General features: G+C 39.2%; 1 protein-coding gene across 1 annotated transcript in view; it reads right to left on the bottom strand.

The window, feature by feature from the left end:
* The window catches only part of col24a1 (collagen type XXIV alpha 1 chain), a 91,869-nt gene that overhangs the window by 48,991 nt on the left and 18,835 nt on the right, over positions 1-24,043 (bottom strand). The window contains exons 4-15 of the mRNA XM_080506136.1: positions 20,694-20,747; positions 17,853-17,906; positions 14,770-14,823; positions 12,787-12,840; positions 10,822-10,866; positions 9,710-9,763; positions 9,174-9,218; positions 7,486-7,539; positions 6,799-6,843; positions 5,966-6,019; positions 5,311-5,355; positions 411-464 (exon numbers count right to left, since the gene is read on the bottom strand). Of these exons, the coding sequence (XP_080362262.1) occupies positions 411-464; positions 5,311-5,355; positions 5,966-6,019; positions 6,799-6,843; positions 7,486-7,539; positions 9,174-9,218; positions 9,710-9,763; positions 10,822-10,866; positions 12,787-12,840; positions 14,770-14,823; positions 17,853-17,906; positions 20,694-20,747 (612 nt within the window). The remainder of the gene's footprint in view (positions 1-410; positions 465-5,310; positions 5,356-5,965; positions 6,020-6,798; positions 6,844-7,485; positions 7,540-9,173; positions 9,219-9,709; positions 9,764-10,821; positions 10,867-12,786; positions 12,841-14,769; positions 14,824-17,852; positions 17,907-20,693; positions 20,748-24,043) is intronic.

Genomic DNA, 24,043 nt, shown 5'->3' with positions numbered 1-24,043 from the left:
AGCTGAGGTGGCTCGGGCATCTATTTCGGATGCCCCCCGGACGCCTCCCGAGGGAGGTGTTTCGGGCATGTCCCTCCGGTAGGAGGCCTCGGGGCAGACCCAGGACACGCTGGAGGGACTATGTCTCTCGGCTGGCCTGGGAACGCCTTGGGGTGCCACCGGAGGAGCTGGAGGAAGTGTCTGGGGCGAGGGAAGTCTGGGCAACTCTGCTCAGACTGCTGCCTCCGCGACCCGGCCCCGGATAAGCGGTAGCCAATGGATGGATGGATGGATGGATGTAAAAAAATAAATATGTGCGGAATTTACATGAATGACATGGAATGAAGGCAGTGATAATAATTGGTTGAGTCACCTCAGTCAACAGTATTGTTTGCAAAGTGAACACTAGCAGCAGCTAATAACTAGCCTACCTGAGGCCCCACCAGGCCAGCCAGTCCCCGTGGTCCCTCAGGCCCCGGTTCCCCCTGAAAAAAAAGAATTTATGCATCAGAAATATGCAGAATCAATGATTTTTGTTTTTCTCCTGACACTGGAAGGTTTCACACCAAACATTTCCAATCTCTTCTTCATGTTTTTCAGACATAAACTTTCTGCACAGAGCATTCCTCTTTGCCACAACCTTACAACTGAACTAAGTTTTGCTGACAGGGCACCCAGTGGTGTCGTGCGCATCAGCTTTGTCCTGCCAGCGACTGCCAGCTTACAACATCCTCGCTAATTGACAAGGGCGAGGTGAGATTGGCCAGAAAGTGTTGCTGGACCTTTGCAAGCTGACAGGTCCACCAATGAGGAGGTGCTTTCTTTCTTTCTTTTTTAAACCATGCCGTAGTAACTGTCAGTAGCAATGATGTTGTTACGACAAGGGCGAGTGTATGTGGCGTGTGTGTATTTATTCCCATTGTGCGGACCAAGATCTTTTCACTCACTCGCATTACAGTGACTAATGGTCCTTGTGGGGACAGAGATCGCGTCCCCGGGGGTTTATTTTTCCTTTCAGTTTTAAGGTTGGACTAAATGGATTGTTAAGAAAATATAAATTGAAAACAAAGCAGTAGTTGTGAGTCACTTTAGAGTGATTGGATAAATACAAAGCAATGCAGTGCTGTCTAAAAATGTGAAAACAAATACATGTATATAATTTCTGGATTTAGAGCAAACAGCTCATGGAAGGATTGTGTCAATTAGTTGAATTCACACCTCCAGATGTTTGTATACGTGAGTGTCATTGGCCTACAAGGTTCGATTTCAGTTTAAAACAGAGAGATAAGCAGAAGAAGAAAGATTGACTCTAGAACTGCTGTGCACCAGCCCAGCTGAACAGACATGGTCCTTCACCAGCCCACACAGAGACTTTGTCAGGATACAGCCTGACAGCCAGGTGCTTTGACGTCAACCCAAACCACTTTCTGCCAGAAGCATGGGGAGAAAAATGACTTAAGACCTGATAAAAAACAGATCGGTGCATTCCCGTAAATCTCATTTCAACACCACCACTGTAACCTCACAAAACCCAAATATGAGCTGCTTCTGCACTCATTGGCCAAATTACACGTAATTTTAGAAATCTCACATCAAAATGACATCAAATTAAATCAGACTTAATTTTTTTAAATAAAATTTCCATCCACTGAGTGTGCATTATAGTTCATCTTAATTTGCAGTAATCTCTGTGTATGAGCTCATTTGTCTTTTCGTGCAGGGGAGCACCAGCTGTGGTTATCATGAGGACAAAAGGTATCAGATCCCTGTCCAGCCTTTCTTCTTCCCCACTATAGTCTAAAAAAAATGGCAAGAGGAAATGAATGAATAAGTGTAGAATAAAATTGAAAGATAGAATAGGGTCACCAATTAATCAAACAAGCGTGTGTTTGGATTGCAGAAAGAAGCTGCGTTGTGAAAGCATGCCCAGTGAAAATAAACCAACTCCACACAATGATTTGCTGAGACATATGTATGTGTGTGTGTGTGTCTCTGTGTATGTAGGTCAAGTAAGTGAAATAAAAATAAATAAATAAATAAATACATTCTGCATGCATATTCCATAATCAATTTGTGAACATGTTTCTAATAAAACCGTCAGGCGGTGAGGTGGTGAAACTGAAACATACTGAAGATGAAACATGAAAAAAACTTCACAGTACAGTCCTGGTCTCTGTCTGGATGTTTAGTTTTTTTCATCATAGCTGTATAAAAGTCTGGCTGCACCACAGTTTGCTGAGTCACCAACTGGCGGAGACATACCAGCATGAACACTCGCAGCGTCTGCTCTGTTTCTGACTCCTCGACTGGAGGTCTGATCTCGTGTAAATGCCTTTCAATAAATGAGGGAGCCACAGGAGTGTGACTGACACTGGGAAGCGAAAATGAGTTTTTGATGCCAAATTAAACAACATTGCGAGACCAACCATGCGTCATAATCACTCTCCTGGAAAGCTAGCTGAAGTATGAATTACATCAGAGACTGAGTAAGAAGAGGTGTGATGAGTATTTTGGCTCTTCATTTTGATTGCTTAAAATTAACAACTGGCAATGAGTTGTTTCAATAAAGACAAATAAGAACTGAATCCCCAATTTCTTCTTTAATTATTACCTTTAACCAAAAGATTTGATGATTTATTTATAAAGCCGATCTCTTTGAAGAATGTGATCCTGTCAGTTATGAATATTATTAATTTCACTGGGAGATTGGGTTACCAAATATTTTCTAATTGTATTTTGAAATAAATGAATGATATACAATGTTGAATAGATTATTGATACCTATGGTTACAAACAATTTGGGTTCAAGCTAATTGATTAATTGATTACATAACATGATTACTGAGTCACAAATCCTCTAATCATTAAAAACGATAAAGTGAAGAGTAACAAAATATTCTGATTCTGAAAAATTAACAGTCACTCAAAATGACCAAAAACAACAAGAAAACCAGTTCAATCACTGACTGCATGAAATGCTGATAAATATCTCATCACTTGTGCTCGTTAAGGTTTAGTCTGTTATGCTGTTGGCATGCCAAAAAGCCTGAAAATTAACACAAATCAAAACAGATTTTTAACATAACAGGAGTATGTTGTTATTCAAAAATGAGCTGCAAACCATCTGCGTTCCTGTTCATACTGATTTTCTAGGGATGACATACATATCCAAAACATCTCGCAATGTTTGGGAGTCAATAACAGTCGTGAAAAAAGAAATAAAAGAAAACAAATGGACAGGAACATTTGTAAAACAGAGTGGGACAAAACAGGCTATCAGCACATGAGGTTTGAGTGCCTGCTGACATATGATTCAGTTTATGAGCTGAACAAAGCTAATATGACACTATTTTCCCTCTCATGCTTACATACATGACAGAGCGGCGGCCCCTGACATTTTCCTTGAAGCCTCCCCCACATCAATCCTAAGAAAGGCCAGAACCCACGTCTCTGATTATCCAAAAGTACTGTGAAGCCATGAACTGCCATTTTATCAAAAATACAGAATCAAACCTCGATTTTCATTGGCGTGTGTGAATCTAATTTTGACAGCCTCAGAGCTGACAGACCGGTGCAGATCCCTGTAACCTGTTACCCCCCTACTGGGGACTCAAGGTTAGAAACCAACGCGACCATACAGTGATGCGTGTGAATCGGGTCTCAGTCGGACATACCGTACAGTAGACAACCAACTTAAATTCACTTGCAAAATCAGCATTAGAATCGAACCATAATAATTCACAACATTATATGTACATAGTAAGCATCTTTGAAAAGACAAGCTTAAAAATAAAAGAAATTCAAACATAACAGAAATTTTTTTTTAATTTCATCTGTTCATATCTACGAGTTGGACCACCTGGTATGTGTTCCTGTTCTTCAAGCTATAGTGCACTGTATATAGTAAAAACAAAACAATTCAACATAGTTTCTATCTGACAGTCAGTGTTCACAAAGACTTACAGCCACCGTGTGAGGTGAAGGGTGAGGAAATCCCATCTTTCCAGATGTGTCTCGTGTCAGAACGTGACCCGTAAAACACCCCAATAAATCCAACGCTATAAGGAGCATAGCGCTGTGTAAACAAAGCTTCAAAGTATGGCACAATAAAAGCACCATGCACACTTGGATCAACTTTGTTGACATTTATATTTGGATACTTTGAAAGGTTCAGACAATGAAGCGGTCTGAAGAAAAAAACCTAAAAAGCTTGTTCTCTATTAGCCTGGATGTTTTTTGCCCTGCGGTAAAAAAAAGATGGAGCCTCCCAGGTAGTTTTGCTAATAGTGTTTGAGGCCTATGGGGGTTTAAACTTACTGGCTGTGTGTCGAAACTGAACACCGTTGTATAACTCGCTTTGCAGCATCAGTCTCTCCTCAAATTCCACAATTCACTCTTGGCATGTATCTGTCAAACTGTATCTCAGAATTTCTTATCTTTACAACAGTATCAGTTTACCCAACGATAAGAGGCTGTGGAGAGAGCCAATTAAAACTTGATTAAAAGGTGTTGCTTACCTATGAGATATTTTTCATGTTTTCATGGGGTTTTATGTCCCTCGGAGGAGTAATGCAGGGTTCTTTTAATCAAATCAATGCATCTGGTTTCACTTGAAGTGTTAAGCCGCACATCTTCATGCAGACCCATTTTTGGACCACCGATCTTGTGCGCTACCCAGGAATTTGCTTGATTAATAATGAACTTCAATGGGATTGGAGTTGTAAAATGTAATAACATAATATATCTATATATACCTAACATAACATATAATGACAGCTTAGTGCTCTTTTTCATCTGTTTGCCGTTTTTGTATCAGCTGCACTTTGTTTATTAACACGTAACATGTTGGCTGTTCAGCTCTTGAATATCCTCCTAATTAATTTCTGTGTGAATTCCTTACCAGTGGCCAAACATGCGTGAAATATTTTGCCTTCACCTGCGCAAACCTCAATGACCATAGTAGTGTCAGTTAATGGGGGGAGAACAATACGCTGCTGCCAGTAGATACACAAAATGCTTGCTTATGCTAAACAGAAAATAAACGGCAGTGGGAAAATTCCCATTCATTGCTGGTGGGGCAGCACAGTACAGCCTGTGACCACTCATTCAAACCACAATTTAACCGTGAAAGACAAACAGGCAGAATGAAAGCTACGCTGACAAGCACTCCTAATATCGAATGCAGGAACAGACCGAGGCAGAGGTGTGAGCCAAATGAATGACAGATCCAACAAAGTGCCCTAATACGCTTGGGAGATGTCACATGAATAACATTTTTTCTTTAAATTAAATAAATAAAATATTACCACCATAGAAAAAAATCAGACCTACCCTCAGACCTGGAAAGCCGCCAATGCCAATCCCACCAACAGGTCCCTGTAAAATCACAGCAGCATCTTAAATACACAGGACATTTACAGTAGTGGAAAGTCCTCTAGGATGAATTGGAAAAACCTGAATTTGTGAAGGATACAAAATGTAGTTGATCAAACAAATTTGTTTTATAAAATATAACTATAATGGTATAATATGACATAAAAAGCTAATAATATGGCACCAACTGATAAGGCTGAGAACTAAAATCCATAAATCACATTTCCCTGTGATGTTAAAGAAATACAATAATGACAGTTGCATAAGATGAGTTGTAAAAGTGTAAAAAAATGTTTCCATGTTTTTGCACTACACATAATAGAAACATCAGCATTCAATTTCCACAAATCAAGATTCCCAGCTTCACTAATAATAACAGTATCGCTCGAAATACTCCACAGCCTTTCCACAGTATATTGTCCTGCTGTTTTCAAAAGTTACTGCTGAAAATCAACAATGACATCAGCACTGTGTCTTTTTAAGGATAGATAGACATCAGGCATGCAATTTTGAACCTTACCACTAATGTGTGTCTCCCAAAATTTTTTTTACAAATGCAGAATACTGGAAAAAGTATAAGAATATTTGTCAGGAGATTGATAAAGCTTCTTACCTCACTGCCATCTGGACCAGGAGGTCCCCTCTCCCCTGCGTCACCCACCACACCCTGTGGGGAAAGGGTATATTCATCTTGAGGGACATTGCTAATTACATTCTTTATCTGTATTACATAGTGCCTTCTCACATGTAAACATAAAAGTGGTATGATTTACTTTTTTTTCCTCCACTTTCTCAACATTGCTTGTCTAGAATTGAATCCAGTTCTCGCAGGATTGAGATCAAACTATGTGTTGTATTAACAACTTATTGTGCAAACTTAATATCAGCATGAAAATGATGTGGACATACAACAAAATACATTAAAGACAGATTGGTCTCAGAGTTATTCAGACGAGAAAAAAAAAGGAATTTTAAACAAAACAGACAGTGGGCTGGCAGCCCATTTGGCAACTTCAACATAGAGAGGCTAAGACTTGTTTTTAAAACATTAACTTTTCACAGTGTGGGGGCCTGACCCAGACATTCCTTCCGTCTCTACCTAATCTAACTGCATTTTTTTTTTGTGCCACCCTGGAACAATCTCGGCAGGACTTGTGTCAAAATATATAACAGAATTATGTAAAAATATATGTAATTTTAATCTTTGGTCTCGATGCATAATTAATCCAGAGACTGTCGGTGTCCTGCCGCTGTAGTACATACATGACAGCATGGTACCTATTGAGCTTTTGAGCAAAACACGTACCATGTTATTATGCTATGAGTATGGCATGTTTTCGGTATAAAAGTGATGAGATTTCATTATGTGAACAGTATTTTCTAACACATTCATCACATTAAGCCATCCCTGAATTCTTGAAGGAGTCCAAATAAATTCATTATTACATGTCTTCCTTTGGGGCCAGGTTTTCCACTTGGGCCAGGAATGCCCTAAAGAAGAAAAACAAGTGGATAGGTTACTCAGACATGGGATGTCAAACCAGCAAAAAAAAACAAAAAAACAAAACCTATATATCTGATCTAAGCTTTGCAAAGTTGATGGGAGAGTAGTTGCAAGCCATTAAATCTTATCTGAATTTATTTCAGTAAATGTCTAACATTAACCATTTTATAGTCTCAAAAGTAGAACCACCTGTCACACAGTCAAGATTAACTGACTGTTTCAACTGTTTCTATGGTTGGAATCTTTTGTTTTTACACACCCTTGTGCTCAATTACTGTAGTAAGAAAAGCCATGAAGACCATCATTTCCTTGAGACAGTAATCTTGCATGTATGAACCAAGGAAAACTTAATTTTGTGGATAATGAAACTTTTTACCAAAACCAAAGTAAGTGAAAAAGCTTCTGATCTATGATTTGTTTATACTGCACCAGAGATGACCATTACTGCAAAGTACTCAAACAAAAGTTACACAAATGCATAAGATAATTGTGCAAAAACAACAACAAAGAATTGGGAAATTGCTTAATGTAAATTGCTAAATATTGTTGGTTTCAGGTTATTAGGATTAATAACAGAAATGCAAAACTTCTAATTTCATATGCACTTGTTATTAACAAACATTACTCACTCGCTCTCCCTCCAGTCCGAGTGGCCCAGCAACACCAGGAAGCCCAATAAAACCCTATAAAGGAGCGAAATTTATACATCATGGCATTTTTTTCAACATTTCTTTCAAATATGATTTCAGAACATAACTTATTCCAATGCTTAAGTTTTTAGTCCTACATATCAGCTCATTCATTCATTTCTTTTTCTTTTTTTTTAGCACTTTTTTTTATGGAAATGTGCCAACAATGTAGGAAAACTTGACAATAACTGAAAGACACCACAAGAAGAACAAACGCCAAGAGCACAGCTATATACCAGTGTCGGTCAGTGCAAACAGCTGATTGATAATCTATAAATGTCAAGATTAATCAATGTAGATTCAAGAAGAAAAGATGTGTACAAATTATACTGCATACAACATAATTAAAACTGGGTGGAGCAGATTTTTTTTAATTATTATTATTACATCAATGCAATTTAGTGAACCGTAGCATCTTAATGTGAAGTCCTCATTCGGTAAATAAAAGATCCATCAACTCTATTGTGAGCTGAAGAGCAGAGAACTGTGCACTTTCTACATTGTTCATTCCTGAGAGGACACTGGGTGCTTGTACATGATGGTGTTTTCATGTGGAATGCAGGATTGTGGAGTTGCTTGCTATCCAGGATAACCTTCATTTGATCACTCCCCTTCATGGTGCCAGTATCTGCAAGTTAAACGTCCTGAGTCCAACCTGAGTTTGCATGTTTTCTCTTTGTGTGTGGGTTTTCTTGGGTGTCCCATCACAGACCAAACACAGGCCTATAAGGTTAATTGATGTCTTCAAATTGTCCGTGTGTCTGTTTCTGTTTCTCTTTGTTTTGTCTGTGATGACCGATGATATAACCGAAATGTAAACTGGCTTCGCCCATTTTCAAACGGGAGTCACTCTAAACCCCAACCACCGCAAGTTAGAGCTGTATAGAAGAAGAATGATTTATCCTTCGGCATCGAGCTAACGCAGCTTGCATCTAAAACTGTAGTTTGCACTTGTGAAAATAAAGATTTTCAATTAAAAACCCATTCGATACTACAGCTTTTTGGTCAGTATTACATTGACTGTATTGGATTGTTCGGATATGTATGTGAGCTGTCGTAATGGTATGTATGATTCACTCGTGCATCTACCTTCCATTTCTCTCTCATTTTCTCTCTCACACACTCGCCCCACTACCACACACTGTCCGTCTTTGTAGCTCCTATTCACCCTGCCAGCCTCAGTCTGACACAATAATCCCACCTATCCTCTTTCTCTCAGCTGCAATGCTCCACTTAAGTCCCTTCTCTCACTCGCTTATTTGACCTCCACCAACCTCTTCCTTTTATACTTTCTCTGGTCTGTTTTTTTTTTTTCTTCTTTTCATCCTTCATTCTTTCCTCTGCTTGCCTGTTTTAGGGCATTCCATTGCTGAGGAATGAACTGTGGTGAGAAGAACGAGTCGGCCTTCTCTGTGACAATACAGAGTTGGACCAGCCCCCACAAGTAGACTCCCGTGAGGCGGCATGTCAGGAATACAAGTCACATCCTGATATTTCCTGATCACGCTCTCTGTAGCGAGGCTGAGGACCCGTTGCTGTCCCAACCCTTTCAGGAAAAATAAGGTGTTCCTTCGAGTGCTGCTGAGGAGAACTGGGCAGAATGAAAGTGGAGAGTTGAATCTACTCACGTTGACACCTTTAGGCCCTGGGCTACCTTGTGGTCCAGCTGAGCCCTGTGAGAAAAGAGAGGCTCAGGTGAGGAGGACCTTTGACACAGCATCCACAGGAATATTGATCTGCACACTAAACTCATTAGACTGTAAATGACTTAATGAGAGGAAAAGGGTGCCAGTGTATATTCAAACATTCATTCACAGAATGTTTGTTTTGTTTACACTTGACGTTACAGATTATGTTTCTTCGTTTCTCACCGTCGACTTCATTAAAAGTTGAAAAAAAATAGTGCGATCACAACTTTATATTGTGATTCACTCTAAACTGAACTTCATTGCGAACTAAATTTTCAGTACCGGGTATTTAGCAACTGTTGACCGGTTGAATGCAAATCAAGAATGAGCATGTCTATGCATGAGACAGCAGGAAGCACCAGGCAGTGATGATTGGCTGGGCGCTCTCTGAAGTCTCTGAAGGGTTTATTTTTAATCAATGGCGAGAGTCAATAAAAGAATTGACGTAGAAATTGTTTTTGTGTTTTTCACTGCACCTGCCTGCCAGGGTAACCTGCAGTCCCAGCTTCTCCAGGAGATCCTGGTATGCCCTGCAAGAGAGAGAGCGAGAGCGAGAACGAGCGAGAGAGAGAGAGAGAGAGAGAGAGAGAGAGAGAGAGAGAGAGAGAGAGAGAGAGAGGCAGACAGAGGCAGGGAGAGAATGAATGAACAGTGAATAGGGAGATTAGCTGGATGGATAAAGTGAAAGAGGAGAAACTCAGACTTCAACCAGCACTGCTAGAGGGATAAAACAAGCACTGTTCCTTCCAGACAACCCTGTCTACTAACTGCACCTTTCTGCACCACCCAAATCCAGCCGTCCCTCTCTTGCTGTCCCAAGTTGCCATTGTTTTAGTCCACTGTAGAGTGACTCATTACTCTTTAGCACTTCAGAAAGCTTAGAGAGACAAACAGAAAAGAAACCAGAGACCAGACAGAGCTGCTAAAGTACATCTGTCTTGTGTTTGCGGGTGTAAATACTACAAGCATGTGTGCAACTCCACTACATCAAAATGTCACACACACACACACACACACACACACACACACACACACACACACACACACACACACACACACACACACACACACACACACACACACACACACACACACACACACACACACACACACACACACACACACACACACACACACACACACACACACACACACACACACACACACACACACACACAACCAGAGCGACTGGTTGCCAAACCATAAACCATAATCAACACCACAGAACCATCGCCTGACCATAAAACGTGTCTTTACCTAAAAATGCATCGACTTCCCTCATGGTGAAAACTATTTGTTCGGACTGGAAACATCCCCATCCATCAAGTTCAGTTCCACGCCCGTATGAATGAACCGGGCCACACGTGTGCAGACGCACGCTGCATTTTCATGACTTTGCATCCAGCTACATCCACTTCGGGCAGACTTACTTTGAACTTTGTATTTAACAACTACTTTTCTAAATTATACTATAAGCCACCCTTTAAAAGTTGTCACCCAGATATTTTTTGAGGATGATTTCTGAGTCATAAAGCTCATTATAGAAGAACAAGGTCACAAACACACATTCATACACAAAAAAACTTACGGGATCTCCGGGCAGTCCTGGTGGACCTGGATAACCTTTGGCACCCTTGAAAATTGAATAAAATACATGTAAGATAATAAAAGAATAGAAAAATGTTAAAATTGAAAATACTTAAATTTTAGATTGTGCTGAAAACAGAATCTAAATTAGGATTCTGGCATGTCAATGTTCAGCAAGATCACACTCACTATTCTTAATTAAGCATGTTCGTGGTGCTTATTTGCTCCTATTATTCCCTTTGACATGATCACGAACAACAGATGTAACCATAAAACCAGGTCAGGGCCTGGTCAGTATCTTTTTTGGGGGGCAGCACAAGATCTTCTCGAACAGAACCACTGACTCTATCATACACTTCCGAGGTTGTGACTTTTGGACCTTCACACTCAATAAAAGGCCCGCATTGGGGGTAAAGAGCACAGACCTTGAGCCAGTCATTTCCTCTGAAAATACCTGGTGGGGCACAGTTCATGTGCTTGGTAAATTATGTTCAGCTACTGCAAACACTAGTGTGGCCTCCTGGGAGGCAAGGTTAAGGTCAGCTATGTGGATACCAGACGAAAAAAAATTTCAGTGAGAGGACAACTGTATAGGCAGAGCCGACGTGCAGCCGCCTGGAGTCTATTCTGTTTCTGGTGCAAAGTTCAGCTGAGATCACGAGTTCAGCACAACAACACTACACATACAGTATCAAACAACAGAATTTACCCCTTTAAACGTGAGGTAGGAATATTAAAGCCACAAATATTTGGGTATTCGTCCACATTGATGGATGAAGAAAGCGACTGGGTTTTCATTGATGGGTAGCAGCATCCGTGAAATTCTCCAATTATAGGCATGACAATTGCTGGTGTGGGACCAGAAGAGGCATGGGATATTACACACGTCATTGACACCCTGACCCCGGGTGGGGTGGCAGAGTGGGTTTCCTCTTTCAGGTGACCTTTGACCTTGACCTGAAGGCCTATCAGGTTTAAGTGAAGCAGCATCGCACCTAAAACACTAGCAATGATGCTCTGAGTGGCAAAGAGTGAAGAAATGAAGTTTGATCTCGAGCTGTGAGTGAAACCGAAAGGAAAAACAGGTCTGTTCAGTGTGTGATTTGTGAAGAGCGTTGGAAGGAAATACCGCCACGCTGAACTGGATATCTCTCCTTCTGTATTTTTACCACATGGAGGATAAAATGTTTCTTTCAGATATTGTTATTAATATGAACAAAAATCTATATATTTTTAAAGCCTTTCTAAATTAGATCAACTATTACTCACAAATTGAGAAACATCACTGTTTGACTCAACGCATATAGTTTGCATTTCTTATTTTGCATTACATTTTCACAAATACATAATGTTGTAAACCTTTGTGTTTCAACAAGCATTAAATTATTGTCACAGTTCATGCATTGCTCTTTTAATTGAAATACTTCCATTTCAACGTCCCTTGCTCCCATGGTATTGCCATTGCCCTTCTGCGATTATGACCCATTGTATCCTATTGACGTAATCCTTTCCAATGAAATTTGAATGAAGTTAGACCGCTCCGCTAGAAGATGATGGTGGTATGGTGCTGAGCACAATCGCCTCACAATTAGGACTATTCCTGGTTTGATTCCAAGCCCCGTGACCTTTCTGTGTAGAGAACGTGAGACTGTTCATCTCCCTCATTTACAGAAAATAGATGAATGATGTCATCTTGGGATTTTCTCTATGAATAGCCAATTATGCAATTCTGAAGGGACATTTGTGATCCGGACCAACTGCACAAGTCATAGCTGCAGTTCTATTAGAGTCAGAGCTCATCTCCACCAACAAACAGTGGCATTTAAATCCATGCATTCTAGTGCTTGGATTAAGTCGCATGCACAAACAGCTCTCCCTCAGAAACCTCAAACACAGCTAACTTCACCGTGGCTTCACGATGCAAACCCTTCACAGAAAGACCCCAGTTTTATAAGCAAAATCTTACCTGCAGACCTGGAAACCCATCCGGTCCAGTCAGACCGGGTGGACCTTTATCACCCTAGAGAAAAACCAAAAAGTGGGAGATAAAAGTTTACGCACATTTTATTTTTTAAATGAAGGTGACATATAGCACACTCTAAGAATAATGAAGAATGAAGGAATATGTCGATAAATATAACCCAGATGGTAATACAACATTGTGGTATAAATTACTTAAGACCAAATTAATGTTGTTTTTTCTATCTCAAATGATTAATAAGCATCTTCGATTAATCCTTCCAAATGTTATAAAAAGTGTTCATCATGAGCAGAACAGGTGAGCAAGAGGGGCTGTTCAAAGGTTTTTGTATATTTGACAATGTCCATCATCCATTTACATTAAAAAATCAGTTTAAAATCTAAATGATATGCAGAGCAATATTTCTGTATACTTCAAAATCATGATGTGAAAGACTGAATTGAGATTAACAAATTAACATATGCTGAGTGTGTGCAAATAATGCAATAACTAAGTAAGTAATAAGTAATAAAAAAGAGTAACCCAATGATTACAGTGGAGCAGATCATTGTCTGTAGTCACATAAAATATGAAAATATCTTTTTCTTTAGTGTTTAAAGTGAACAGATTATCTGTATCCCGTCAGTCTTTATAACAACATTTTGGTATTAAAATACATTACATACATCCTTTCCCTAAACCTTTTTCAACTAATTTCTGTAAAGATAATAGATTTAACAGACATAATTATTAGCCCCAGTTCAGTGAGAGCAACACCTATCGTAAATCACTAACATCTTAAGCATTCAGAGCCAAATATACCATCAGTGACATGTGAACCAATGTCATTAATTTCAACATTTGGCAACTAAAAGAGGTTTGATCTTTCTTGTTTGTTGCATGGTTAGTGTTTAGTGTTGTTTCAGTGGTTTGTTTTTATGTGTTGGAGTTTGGGTTTTTTTTGTGTCTTCATGGTATTTTTAATGGTCTGTGTTCACAGTTTGATGACCACATTGTTCCCAGTGTTTCCTGTTTGAACTGTTTCTGTGTTCTTTACAAACATCTTCTCAATGCCTTTGTGTTGCTTTTTTCACATCAAACACACCTTCAAAACAATTTTGATGTGCGTATTTTACATATCAGGAGTGTTTGATTTTCTGGTGGAAAATCATTTGTTACTTTGCATTCGTCATTTAAGTCTTTACCATATTGTATAGACACAAATTTCGAAAAGTGACACCAGTTCTGCTTTAATTTGTAGGAGTGTCGTCGGGATACATACTGTATTGCATTGAAACAAATAGTTTTGAATCCAAGAGAAATTCAATATTAAATGTGTTGGGCACAAAAAACAGCTGAGAGCTAATGTTAACTTTCCCATATGTTTTTCTTTGAGGATTTCTCTGAGAATACTAAACTTAAAGACACATTTGATTCTTAATTAGTTCAAGAGGTTTCAAAGTGTTGCTCATGAAAATCATTACTCTGGCATAAAAAGAGACGAGGCTGGATCATGAGCAAGGCAGACCAGCTGTGGTGTAGCTAAACTAAATTCTGATAATGGTGTGAGTCTGAATTGAATAAAAGATAGTCAGTGGTAGTTTCTGGAGGGATTTATTGCAATGCTGAGAACGTGACTCGACGAGAAGCTTATTGATAAACCATCATAACAGATTGATAAATTATAATTTATACATTGCTAATATGTTCAAGACAGCTAAATAATATTTAACACTATTATATGTATGGGTTATAGTAAACATTTGTGATTCCTTTTAGAGTATTTGGCTCACATCATGCAAACTGAATGAGACACAAACATCTGACAGACAGAAGCAACCAAGTGAGATGAAACAGTACTATAGTATTTTACTCCTCATCACAGGACAGATGCAGTCTAATAAATGAATATAGTACAAAGACAAAAACTATTAAGAAAACCATAGACCAGGAAACCAGGCAGAGAGGACGGCGGGGTAGATTTCTTACCTTCTCTCCTGGTGGAGCCTGACCTGGTGACAGTCCGGGGTCACCCTTTGAACCCTGAAATAGAAACGGAGTCACAAGGTCGGGATGTGTCAAACAACTTAAACATCTACTCTATTCTGTCACTCAGATTATTTTACTTCATTTATTTATATCTTTTCTTTGACATGTTCATCATCCTCATGATGTTTGCTTGTTGGGGAAACAACAGTTGGTATGTTTGTTCTCGGCAGCATTCGCTCGCCATATATGTGTGTGTGTGTGTGTGTGTGTGTGTGTGTGTGTGTGTGTGTGTGTGTGTGTGTGTGTGTGTGTGTGTGTGTGTGTGTGTGTGTGTGTGTGTGTGTGTGTGTGTGTGTGTGTGTGTGTGTGTGTGTGTGTGTTTATATGTATGGTAATCTTTGTTTACATCTAAATAAACTCGAGTGCAGTTTACTTGAAGTTTGAACACAGCAGAGAAGAAAATGCTCTAAACAGACCAAACATATGCGCTTAATGAGGTTTAGGTATGCTGTGTCTTTACAATATCAAACAAATCTCATTTTAAAAAGAAAAATGAATGCTGCTGGTTTTACACCCATTGCATTTTAAAAGCTTTGGTAAGTTTTTAAGTATAACTACAATAATCCAGCATACATTGTCTTGTATTTAGCAGTGCAATGTTGAGAGTAGGTCCAACATTGTCCATTAGGGGAGAAATCCTGCACTAATATTGTCGAAGCATTTCAGTTTTTTTTCATATTTGGTCCAATCCACTAAATTTCACCACAAGTGTGAAGACTATCTGTTTAAGTGTGTTTGAGAACCTGGTGAGGATCCAGGTTTTCCTCTTATCCCAGTCATTATGTGTAATTGCAAATGGGTCAAACCAATCAGCAACTTTAGCTGCATGTTTTTAAGAATCTTGATTATTGGAGGAACAAGGTTGTGCAACAAAATAAACTAAGCTGAACTCCATACTACGTTTGCTCCAGACTATCAATACTGTACAACAACATCCAGGGGGAAGACTTATTTTTCCCGGCAAAGGTTTTCAGCACTGCTGTCAAATCTGGGGATCAAAATTGCTGTTGTCGACACTAAATATTGTGGTGAGGAACAGATTTGAATGTGGACATTAAGAAGAGATTAATTCGTTTAGTCATTTTACTTTTTTTTTTAGACAACTCAGTTTCACATCTGATTAAATAATAATATCAAAATCAACACCTAATCAAAAACGGGTGATTTGTTGTTATTTCTGTCTGTCTTCTACTACTGCTCACTGTCTGCCTCCTATAATGAAGCTGGAGGCCTCTCTATGTGGGGTTTGCATTTTCCCCCTGTTATCATTTCTTCCATATATTCAATTCAAACACATGCTGGGGAGATTATTTGGTGGCTCTTGGTGGTTTGTCTGTGTTAGCTCTGTGCATCTGCTGGAAAGGCTTCACTTAGGCTTAACATGGGTGAATCAGGAATAGAAAATAGAATGATGGATGAATGAACTTTAACATGTTTGGCAGATTCTCTTTAACAGCTCACGCCAAACAGATATTATCTCTTTGTATTTTGAGCATTATAGTTCCATAGTTTTGACTGACAGCCAGCAAGGCATACAAAAGCTGAGAAGCAAGAGAGCAGAGATTCTACTGCAGCACAAAGCCCAAGCTCCTTCCTGTTTGAAATAACATTCACCAGTGCATGAAACAGATCGACAGGTCCTTTTTGAAGTTAAAAGCGCATCGTCAAAACAAATCAGACTGAGTCGAGGCTCAGCATCAGGGATTATATCCCTTTGCATGTGTCCTAGAAACCAAACACAGTTCAACAAGAGCAATTTTTCCAATCTGAGACAAAAGGCCTCTTTATCCGCTTCCTGCCCTCACGGAGGGTATTGGGGACCGAGGCTGACTCACCGACAGGTCACTGCGGTATTAGATACACTTTGTTTTTGTCCAAACGTATGTGGGTGTATTAGGCTGAAGAAACAGATAGGCAGCTTAGGAGTTCCTAACAGCCAAACTGTCAACCCCAGCGAAATACGAATAGATCTCCACAAGGTCAAGGGTGACGGAGAACAAACCGGTGTCAGTGTGCTGTGTGACTAATCTGAGTGGGTATCCATATGTTTCGCATCCTATCATAACAGGGGAAAAGTTTGAACATTCGCTTGTACTTTGTTCCTGCTAGAACAGCGTGACACCTCTGATTACACGACCATGTGACTCCATGGTCACCAGGCGGGGATACAGTCACCACAAATATTTGCACATAACTTAAAACCACATCCTCACTCACATCCCCATTATATAGCATGCTGAGATAAAGCTCACTAAATGCTTCCTTGCCCCATCGTATACGATATCAGCATCATGGCTAATGACCCAAGACCAGCATGATTTTGCCCTGAAGTGACACCCGGGCTCATAATGACAGAGGCTCTGGGTATATCATTTTGACCGACCACCCTCGTCTCTTCCTGTCCAGTTGCACTGTGACAAATTCATGACTCGTTATCATTAAACTTCACCTCCATCTGGCTGTGTTTGGTTTAATACTGTCTGCACATGCTCTATTCTCTAGAGAAAAAAGAAACATCAGTGTCATCAGACGCTATAATTGATCCCATTTGCCATCCAGTTAAAACATTTTTCCTGCAACACAAAGGACTGCTGTAAGAATGCAGAGATTTTGAGGATTATTCACTGATCGGCTGACATTATTAAACATTTTACTTAAGAGTCAAAGATAAGCTGCAAAAGCTTCTTGCAGAGGTTCACAACCATCCCTGCATGTGCCCACCAGAACTAGATCCATGATAAAATTCAACAAGTAAAGATTTCTTTAGTTATCACTTATTGAAACGGTTTATAAACAGCCTGACAGTACAGGTGTGACAAACCCTTTCAAACAAGCAGCTCACCAATGTTTTTTAACCTTATTCACCACACATCAACATACATTCTGACCCTACATATAAAATGAGTGTTTACATTTTTCAACCCCTGACTAGTGTTTAACCCTTCTGGGGAACTGGTTCAGATTGTGACCAAAGCATAAACATAAGCTAACAGGAGTTACTTATGTTTTATTAACAGACTCACCTTTGGCCCAGGTGGTCCGGGCTGTCCTGGGTTTCCATGCGGACCAGCGGGGCCCTAGAAGAGATGCAGGGAGGGAAACAAAATGCATTACATCAAATGACTGTTTACAGATGATAAAAAGCTTTTAAGATCAGTTATAAAATTGCTAATCGGTGGTATTTTAGTCAAACAAGCGTTACTATAGATTTTGCTTTCTTTAAGGTTGCAGAAAACAAGACTTAACAATAAACAGCATGGGGTCAACTCGGGGTCAACATTGCTGACCCAGAGGCAAAACCTTTGTGCTCTTACTGCACAACCGCACATGCCTATCGCGACATGTGCAAAGTCATTTGCACACACTTACACACACGTCATATGTCTGCCGCATTCCTGTTCATCTGTATCTCTGCAGCTTGCCAGTCGAGAAATTTCTGCACTACAAAAGCCTGAGCAAAATCTTTCACTGTCACTTTAAATGTCAGTAATTGGAGCCGACTGCCTTCAGGAAGAACAACCCCCCCCCCCACCCCCCCCCCAAAAAAAATAGAAAGAAAAAAACGTGGACTCTCACATTTTTGAGAGTGTTGATGGAGACCGTATCAAGTGTGATGTAACAGTCTTGAGCAAACCTGGCAGGTTTACGTCAAAGACGAAAACACCCCTTTTTCAATCGTTTGATTGGTATTTGCTGGTATTTGGTCATGCTTTTTTTTTTTCATTATGAAGTACAAACATAGTTATGAAATTTTTTTGAGACATGAATTCCATCACTTTCACCAAATACATAATGTTAAAATAACTTTCAAAGCAAGGTTGTCTGTCTCACGTCAAATTATGTCCCCTGATTTAGAGGATCAAAGTTGGATAATAATAATAATTTGAAGCAGTATAATGCGGGATGGTGCTCTGTGCTGACACAGCAGACACAGCCCCAGTTAACCAGCCTTCAGTTTTCCACCACATAAAGATCCCAGGCCTGACTCTGTTTCTACTTTATGACTTAGCCGATGGGGTTAAGATTAGGTTCTGCAACGCTCATGTGTTTCCAAAGCATTTTACTAGGAGACATGCTGCACCGTATGCCACATCTCTCTCTGTCTACCAGCCTGTCTGAGTGCCTCCAAGCACGCCTGTCATGTTCTCTGTTACAAGGCAGATGGACAAAAGAAAACAAAAGACAGCCCTGCTCTTATTTTTTAATGGGACCAGTATGTTGGCACAGCGAAGCACAAGGTCTTGAAAACACAGGGTCAGCTGGACATGAGCATAAATCTTGCTCAAGTTTTTCTGCAGCTGATGTGATGTCATCTGGTGAAAAAAAAAAAGTAAACAAAAAGATGAACCCAATATCAATAAAACACTTAAAGTGACCATTGTATTTTCTCCCAATAACATTGTAGTCTCTGCTTACCAGCATCATCGAATTCTGCATGTTGCAAACCACTGAGGAGTTTTCAATCATCTAATGAGCATTACCAAAAAAAAACCCACTTCTCTGCTTGTTTGTTTTGTCTGTATCATCTGTAAATTGTCTTGCTGGTACTTCAAGCAACACACTCTTAGCAATGCAACCTCCTGGCTCCAATTTCTCACAATGAAAGAAACCACTTAAACCAGAAAAATGTGTCATCCGCTCACTGCTTAGAACCAACAGAATAAGACAGAAAGACAATGTAAAGATTTATAGAACACAAAAAGTAAGGAAATCATTAAATTGACACACGCAAAAGCCAGCAGATAAAGCACTTTGGCATTGGCTGAGACGATCAGGCACATCGCTGCTCTGTTGCTCATCGTGAAAAGCATGTTTCGTACGACAGTAGCACAATTTTAAAGGTAAGTAAAAATGTTAGATGAGATATCACTGAGAAACGTCGCAATAATGAAAGAGTAACCACCCAAACGCATATTCCGTTACTTTTTCATGATTATCTCTGTTGACAATATGCATCCAAGATGCAAAGAGAGCAAAACATTATGTTTTCCACGTTCCGAAGAAAATTTGATTTGAATAGATAAACCTTTATTTGTCCCACAAGTGAGAAATTGCTGAGAAATTGTCACCAACACATAAGAGTGACTGTTGTATGGTATTCCACAAGCTTTATGCATAATCAGGTTGATTGTATTGCATTTCATCCATCATCGAAACATTGTAGGCATTACATTCCCCGAGTAAAATTAGCCATGGTGGTGTTGCTGTGCAGAAAGGACAAAAGCCACGAGAGTAAACGTATGCACACACATCCCCTCTAACACATGCGGTATGTGTAGTCATTTAATAAAATGTGTCTTGTTCTGTTTAAAGATGCCTTGAGGCCGTGTGGCATGATCGCAACATTGCATCATGACAGTCTTGGCAGTTGCAGTCAGAGTGGTCTGCTGGGATGGAAAATATGGGAAAAACACATTCGGATGGTGTTCGACAAACAAAACAAAACAAAACAAAAGATGAAAATTGTACGTTCAATCAAGCCCCCAGTTAATGCATTAATGCTGTTGATTTGCTAATTTACTGTAAGAAGATGCATTTTCTTTTACCTAAGAGACAGATTATCTAAGATCTAAAGGTCTCCTATCTATCACTCTTGAACCATTTATCCATTTTAAACTGGTGCTTGTTTTGAGGATTTTGTTTTTATGACACGACTTTTCTAAGGATAGTGTTTGCACTTTCTTACAATAGTCACTTTTCTAACATATATGTAAATAACATAAAACAAATGTTGGTGTCACTCTTAATTAATGGCTTATTAAATCACATAATGCATGCAGACAGAAAAAAAGCACTTTCTCAAGAAGTACATCTACTTCACAGCATACTGTCTATGTACCATCACCTTTGTGGAGATTACTCACCCGAGAACCTCTTTTTCCTGAAGGACCAGGTAAGCCAGGGGGACCAGGAGGACCCTAAACAGGAGACAGAGGGACAAGGAGAGGAAGAAGGGAATGTTTGCAGAGAGAGAGAGAGAGAGAGAGGAAGGAAAAAAAAGGAAAGACAGATAAAGTATGTTAATGGCAAGCAATAACTTGTAGTTCACTGTCCAGGCCTCTGCAATGATGAGTATGTGCTATATTTACGTAACAGGTATGGAGTTCAAAGAAAGCAGCCATGTGTTTTAAACTAAAACCTTTATTAAGAAAGCTCTGAGCTGATGGGTCAAATTACGTCAAGTAATGATATGGATTGCATGTAATAATATGAACTATTGCAACTTAACATTAATTTGGCTTTCATTCCCAAAAAAATAAATATGCTGATAATTTCACAGGAAATCTTTCGAACCCTTTTGCAAACATGATTTTATAAAGGGACATTGAGCAATAAACAGCATTTTATAACACAAGTATTATTTAAGCATGTTATTGAAACTGTGGTAACCGTGACATAAAAACAGCCTTGTTGGTCAAAACATGCATTGATGAACACGAACACGTGTTCATCAATACATGAAAGTTTCTCTGTTTATATCCTATTCATCTCTATTCCTCTTTTAAATGACTATTGATGGTCACAGATAATATCAATCACTTTAACTTCACACCGTCATGGAACTGAAGCATTAAATTCAGTTTTAAGGTGTGTGTGCTTGTTGACACAAAACGTTACTGTTCTGAACAATGTTGAAACACTGACTGTGTTATATTACACGAGGGACATCTCAAGGTTTGTGCTAAGTGGATTTTCCAAACAGATAGAAATGTTCAATTTCAGAGGAAGAGGCCCCTGGATGAATTCAGTACAGGAGGACTGGACTTCATCAGAAATGTCATCACCAGAGACAAGATGTGAGTCAACCACTTTTTCTGCCAGATACACAGATACGCACATTAGAGTTACAAGAAGCACTGGGCTTTATTCGCAGTTTGCTTTTGGACTGTGTCTGTGTGTGTGTGTTTGTGTATGGAGTCATAATTAACAGCAAAACCTAATCTTTTGACACTGGACATATTAAAGGAAACCTTTAGGAAGAAAACCTCACAAATAGACAATTCCATTACAATAATGCAACGTGGCAATGTGTCATTGAAGACAAACCTGATGACCCAGAATGGAGTCATCAGTCATACCAATCATCCACTGTGCACTGATGGTTTGGCACTTTCAGACTTCTATGTATTTTAAATGATAATAAACAACATTCAGATTGATAACAAGATCCTTATGATGCTAAATCATTGCTAACATTGGGTTAGAGAGAAAACTACAGACATTACTTTTTTCACACTTCTTTTTTTAACATGTTCATTCTCTTTATAATTTTCAGAAATTATTAATATCTTGGTGTTTACTAAGATCAGACTTGTGGGTGGATAGAAATCAACATAAAACAGGTATAAATTGAGCATATTGTGTCCCATGTAGCTGTTCATAACACAACAAAAGCTATTTACTGTATATTCTCGTGCATTTTTATCAGAACCATTGCAGCAAGCTCAGACTGTCTGGTGAGACCACACATGTGGGTCAGGCTTCTCTTTTTATAGGCATTAATGAGACCTTTAGCCCTGTCAGCAGTTCTCTCCTAACCAATTCACACCAGAAAAGTCACACAGGAGCTGCAATTTTAGAGATGATAGAGATGATGACTTCGTTATCTCACCATCACAATCCCACTTGCGTCTATGAACTTTTAAGAAAGCTAATCCCTTGCTGTATAATACAGTCTGCCTGTACTGAGAAATGTGATTCATAACGGTCATAATGTTATGACTGACCATTGTTTATTTTTATGCATCTGAGGTTGCTATCTAATTTCAATCGATTTATGAATTGTGCGATAGAGTCCAAAGAATGAATGTGCACTAGTTTTTTTCATTCTTTCTCTAAATCTCAATCCACATCATTCCAAAGAACATTTTTCATGCAATCCAATAACGCTGAGTTCACCAGTGAACATGTCCATAAAGACGAATCCAAATGTGAAAAGATAGGGGGAGTAAATAAAATATATTTCTGTTTATTTCAACCCCATTGGTAAATGCCCAAAACTTCAATTGTACTTTGACAAAACCAGGCCTCCTCTTCAGAAAATTTCCACATAAACATTTTACAAGGTGTCTCTCAAGTGGTCGGCTGCCAAAGTTTATCTGAAGGGATCCTAAAAAGAAAAAATGCACTGGCGTGTCTGTTCTGATCTCGAGCGAGAATGATGAGACAATGGAAGCATTTCAAAAAGGCTTTCAAATACAATCATCAAGGAAACGGAGCAAAAATAAATCACTGACACTGTTTAAAGCAAAGTTAATCATTGTTGAAATGAGATGCTGAGTAGGCTAATAAAAGGTCAGAGCACTCTTCTTAAAACATGCAATTTTACCACTTTAGCAGTCTAGAAACAATTTACAAGTTGTTCACAAATACTAGAGATAAAATACAAATCAATACAGAGAACATCCTTAAAAAAAAAACAAACAGACCTGTTTACATTAACACTTGTTTGAGAACTTCATTGATTCCATTCAAGTATCAGATTTCATTCTGTGTTCATGGGGGCTGGCCAGTCCAATCACTCCGTGCCACACTCAACCAAACATAGTGAAAATTATACCTTTTCCAGCAAATCAGTCTCATGTCAACAGATCAGAAAACATGCAAAACCCTCATCTGAATACTCCAGTGTGCCCATGATGTCAATCACGGTGTTCATTTTAGTTGATCACCTGTGAAATGTACATAAAGTGAAATTGCAATCTATTTGTGTAAACATGCAACATGATCATACTTTACATAGGATTTCAGCCAATCAGCTCAATCAAGTCAGCAAACTACAATAAACCGCACTGTTTCTAATATTTGTAGAATCCATTGATGCTACACATTGTTAGCACTCTTATCTCATAGCAAGAACTCCACGGGGGAAGCATCCTGTGTGGAGTCTGCATGTTCTACCTGTGCATCTATCTATCTTTAACATGCCTTTAAAGATAGTTAGTGACTTTCTATTTCCCTGTGGTGTGGGTGAGTGCGCCTCTGCATTTGTCCTGTGATGGATTGGCACCGCTCCAAGTTGCTCCAGGCTCTAAGTTGGATAGAGGATAGATGAATTGATAGAGTCTCTTGATAAATTCATATTTGTTATGTATAGGTCAATGACATGAGTGACATTAGAGTCATTTATCTTCAGATCTTTGTGGGTATGACGTGTTGGCCATTTGACTCACAACTGGAAAATGCAACTTTTCTGTTGACTTTCCAAGTTCCT

Source organism: Blennius ocellaris, assembly GCF_963422515.1.
Source record: "Blennius ocellaris genome assembly, chromosome: 12".
Classification (NCBI taxonomy): domain Eukaryota; kingdom Metazoa; phylum Chordata; class Actinopteri; order Blenniiformes; family Blenniidae; genus Blennius; species Blennius ocellaris.
Note: the sequence above shows the minus strand (reverse complement) of the source record. Positions and strands in the feature narration are given on the sequence as shown.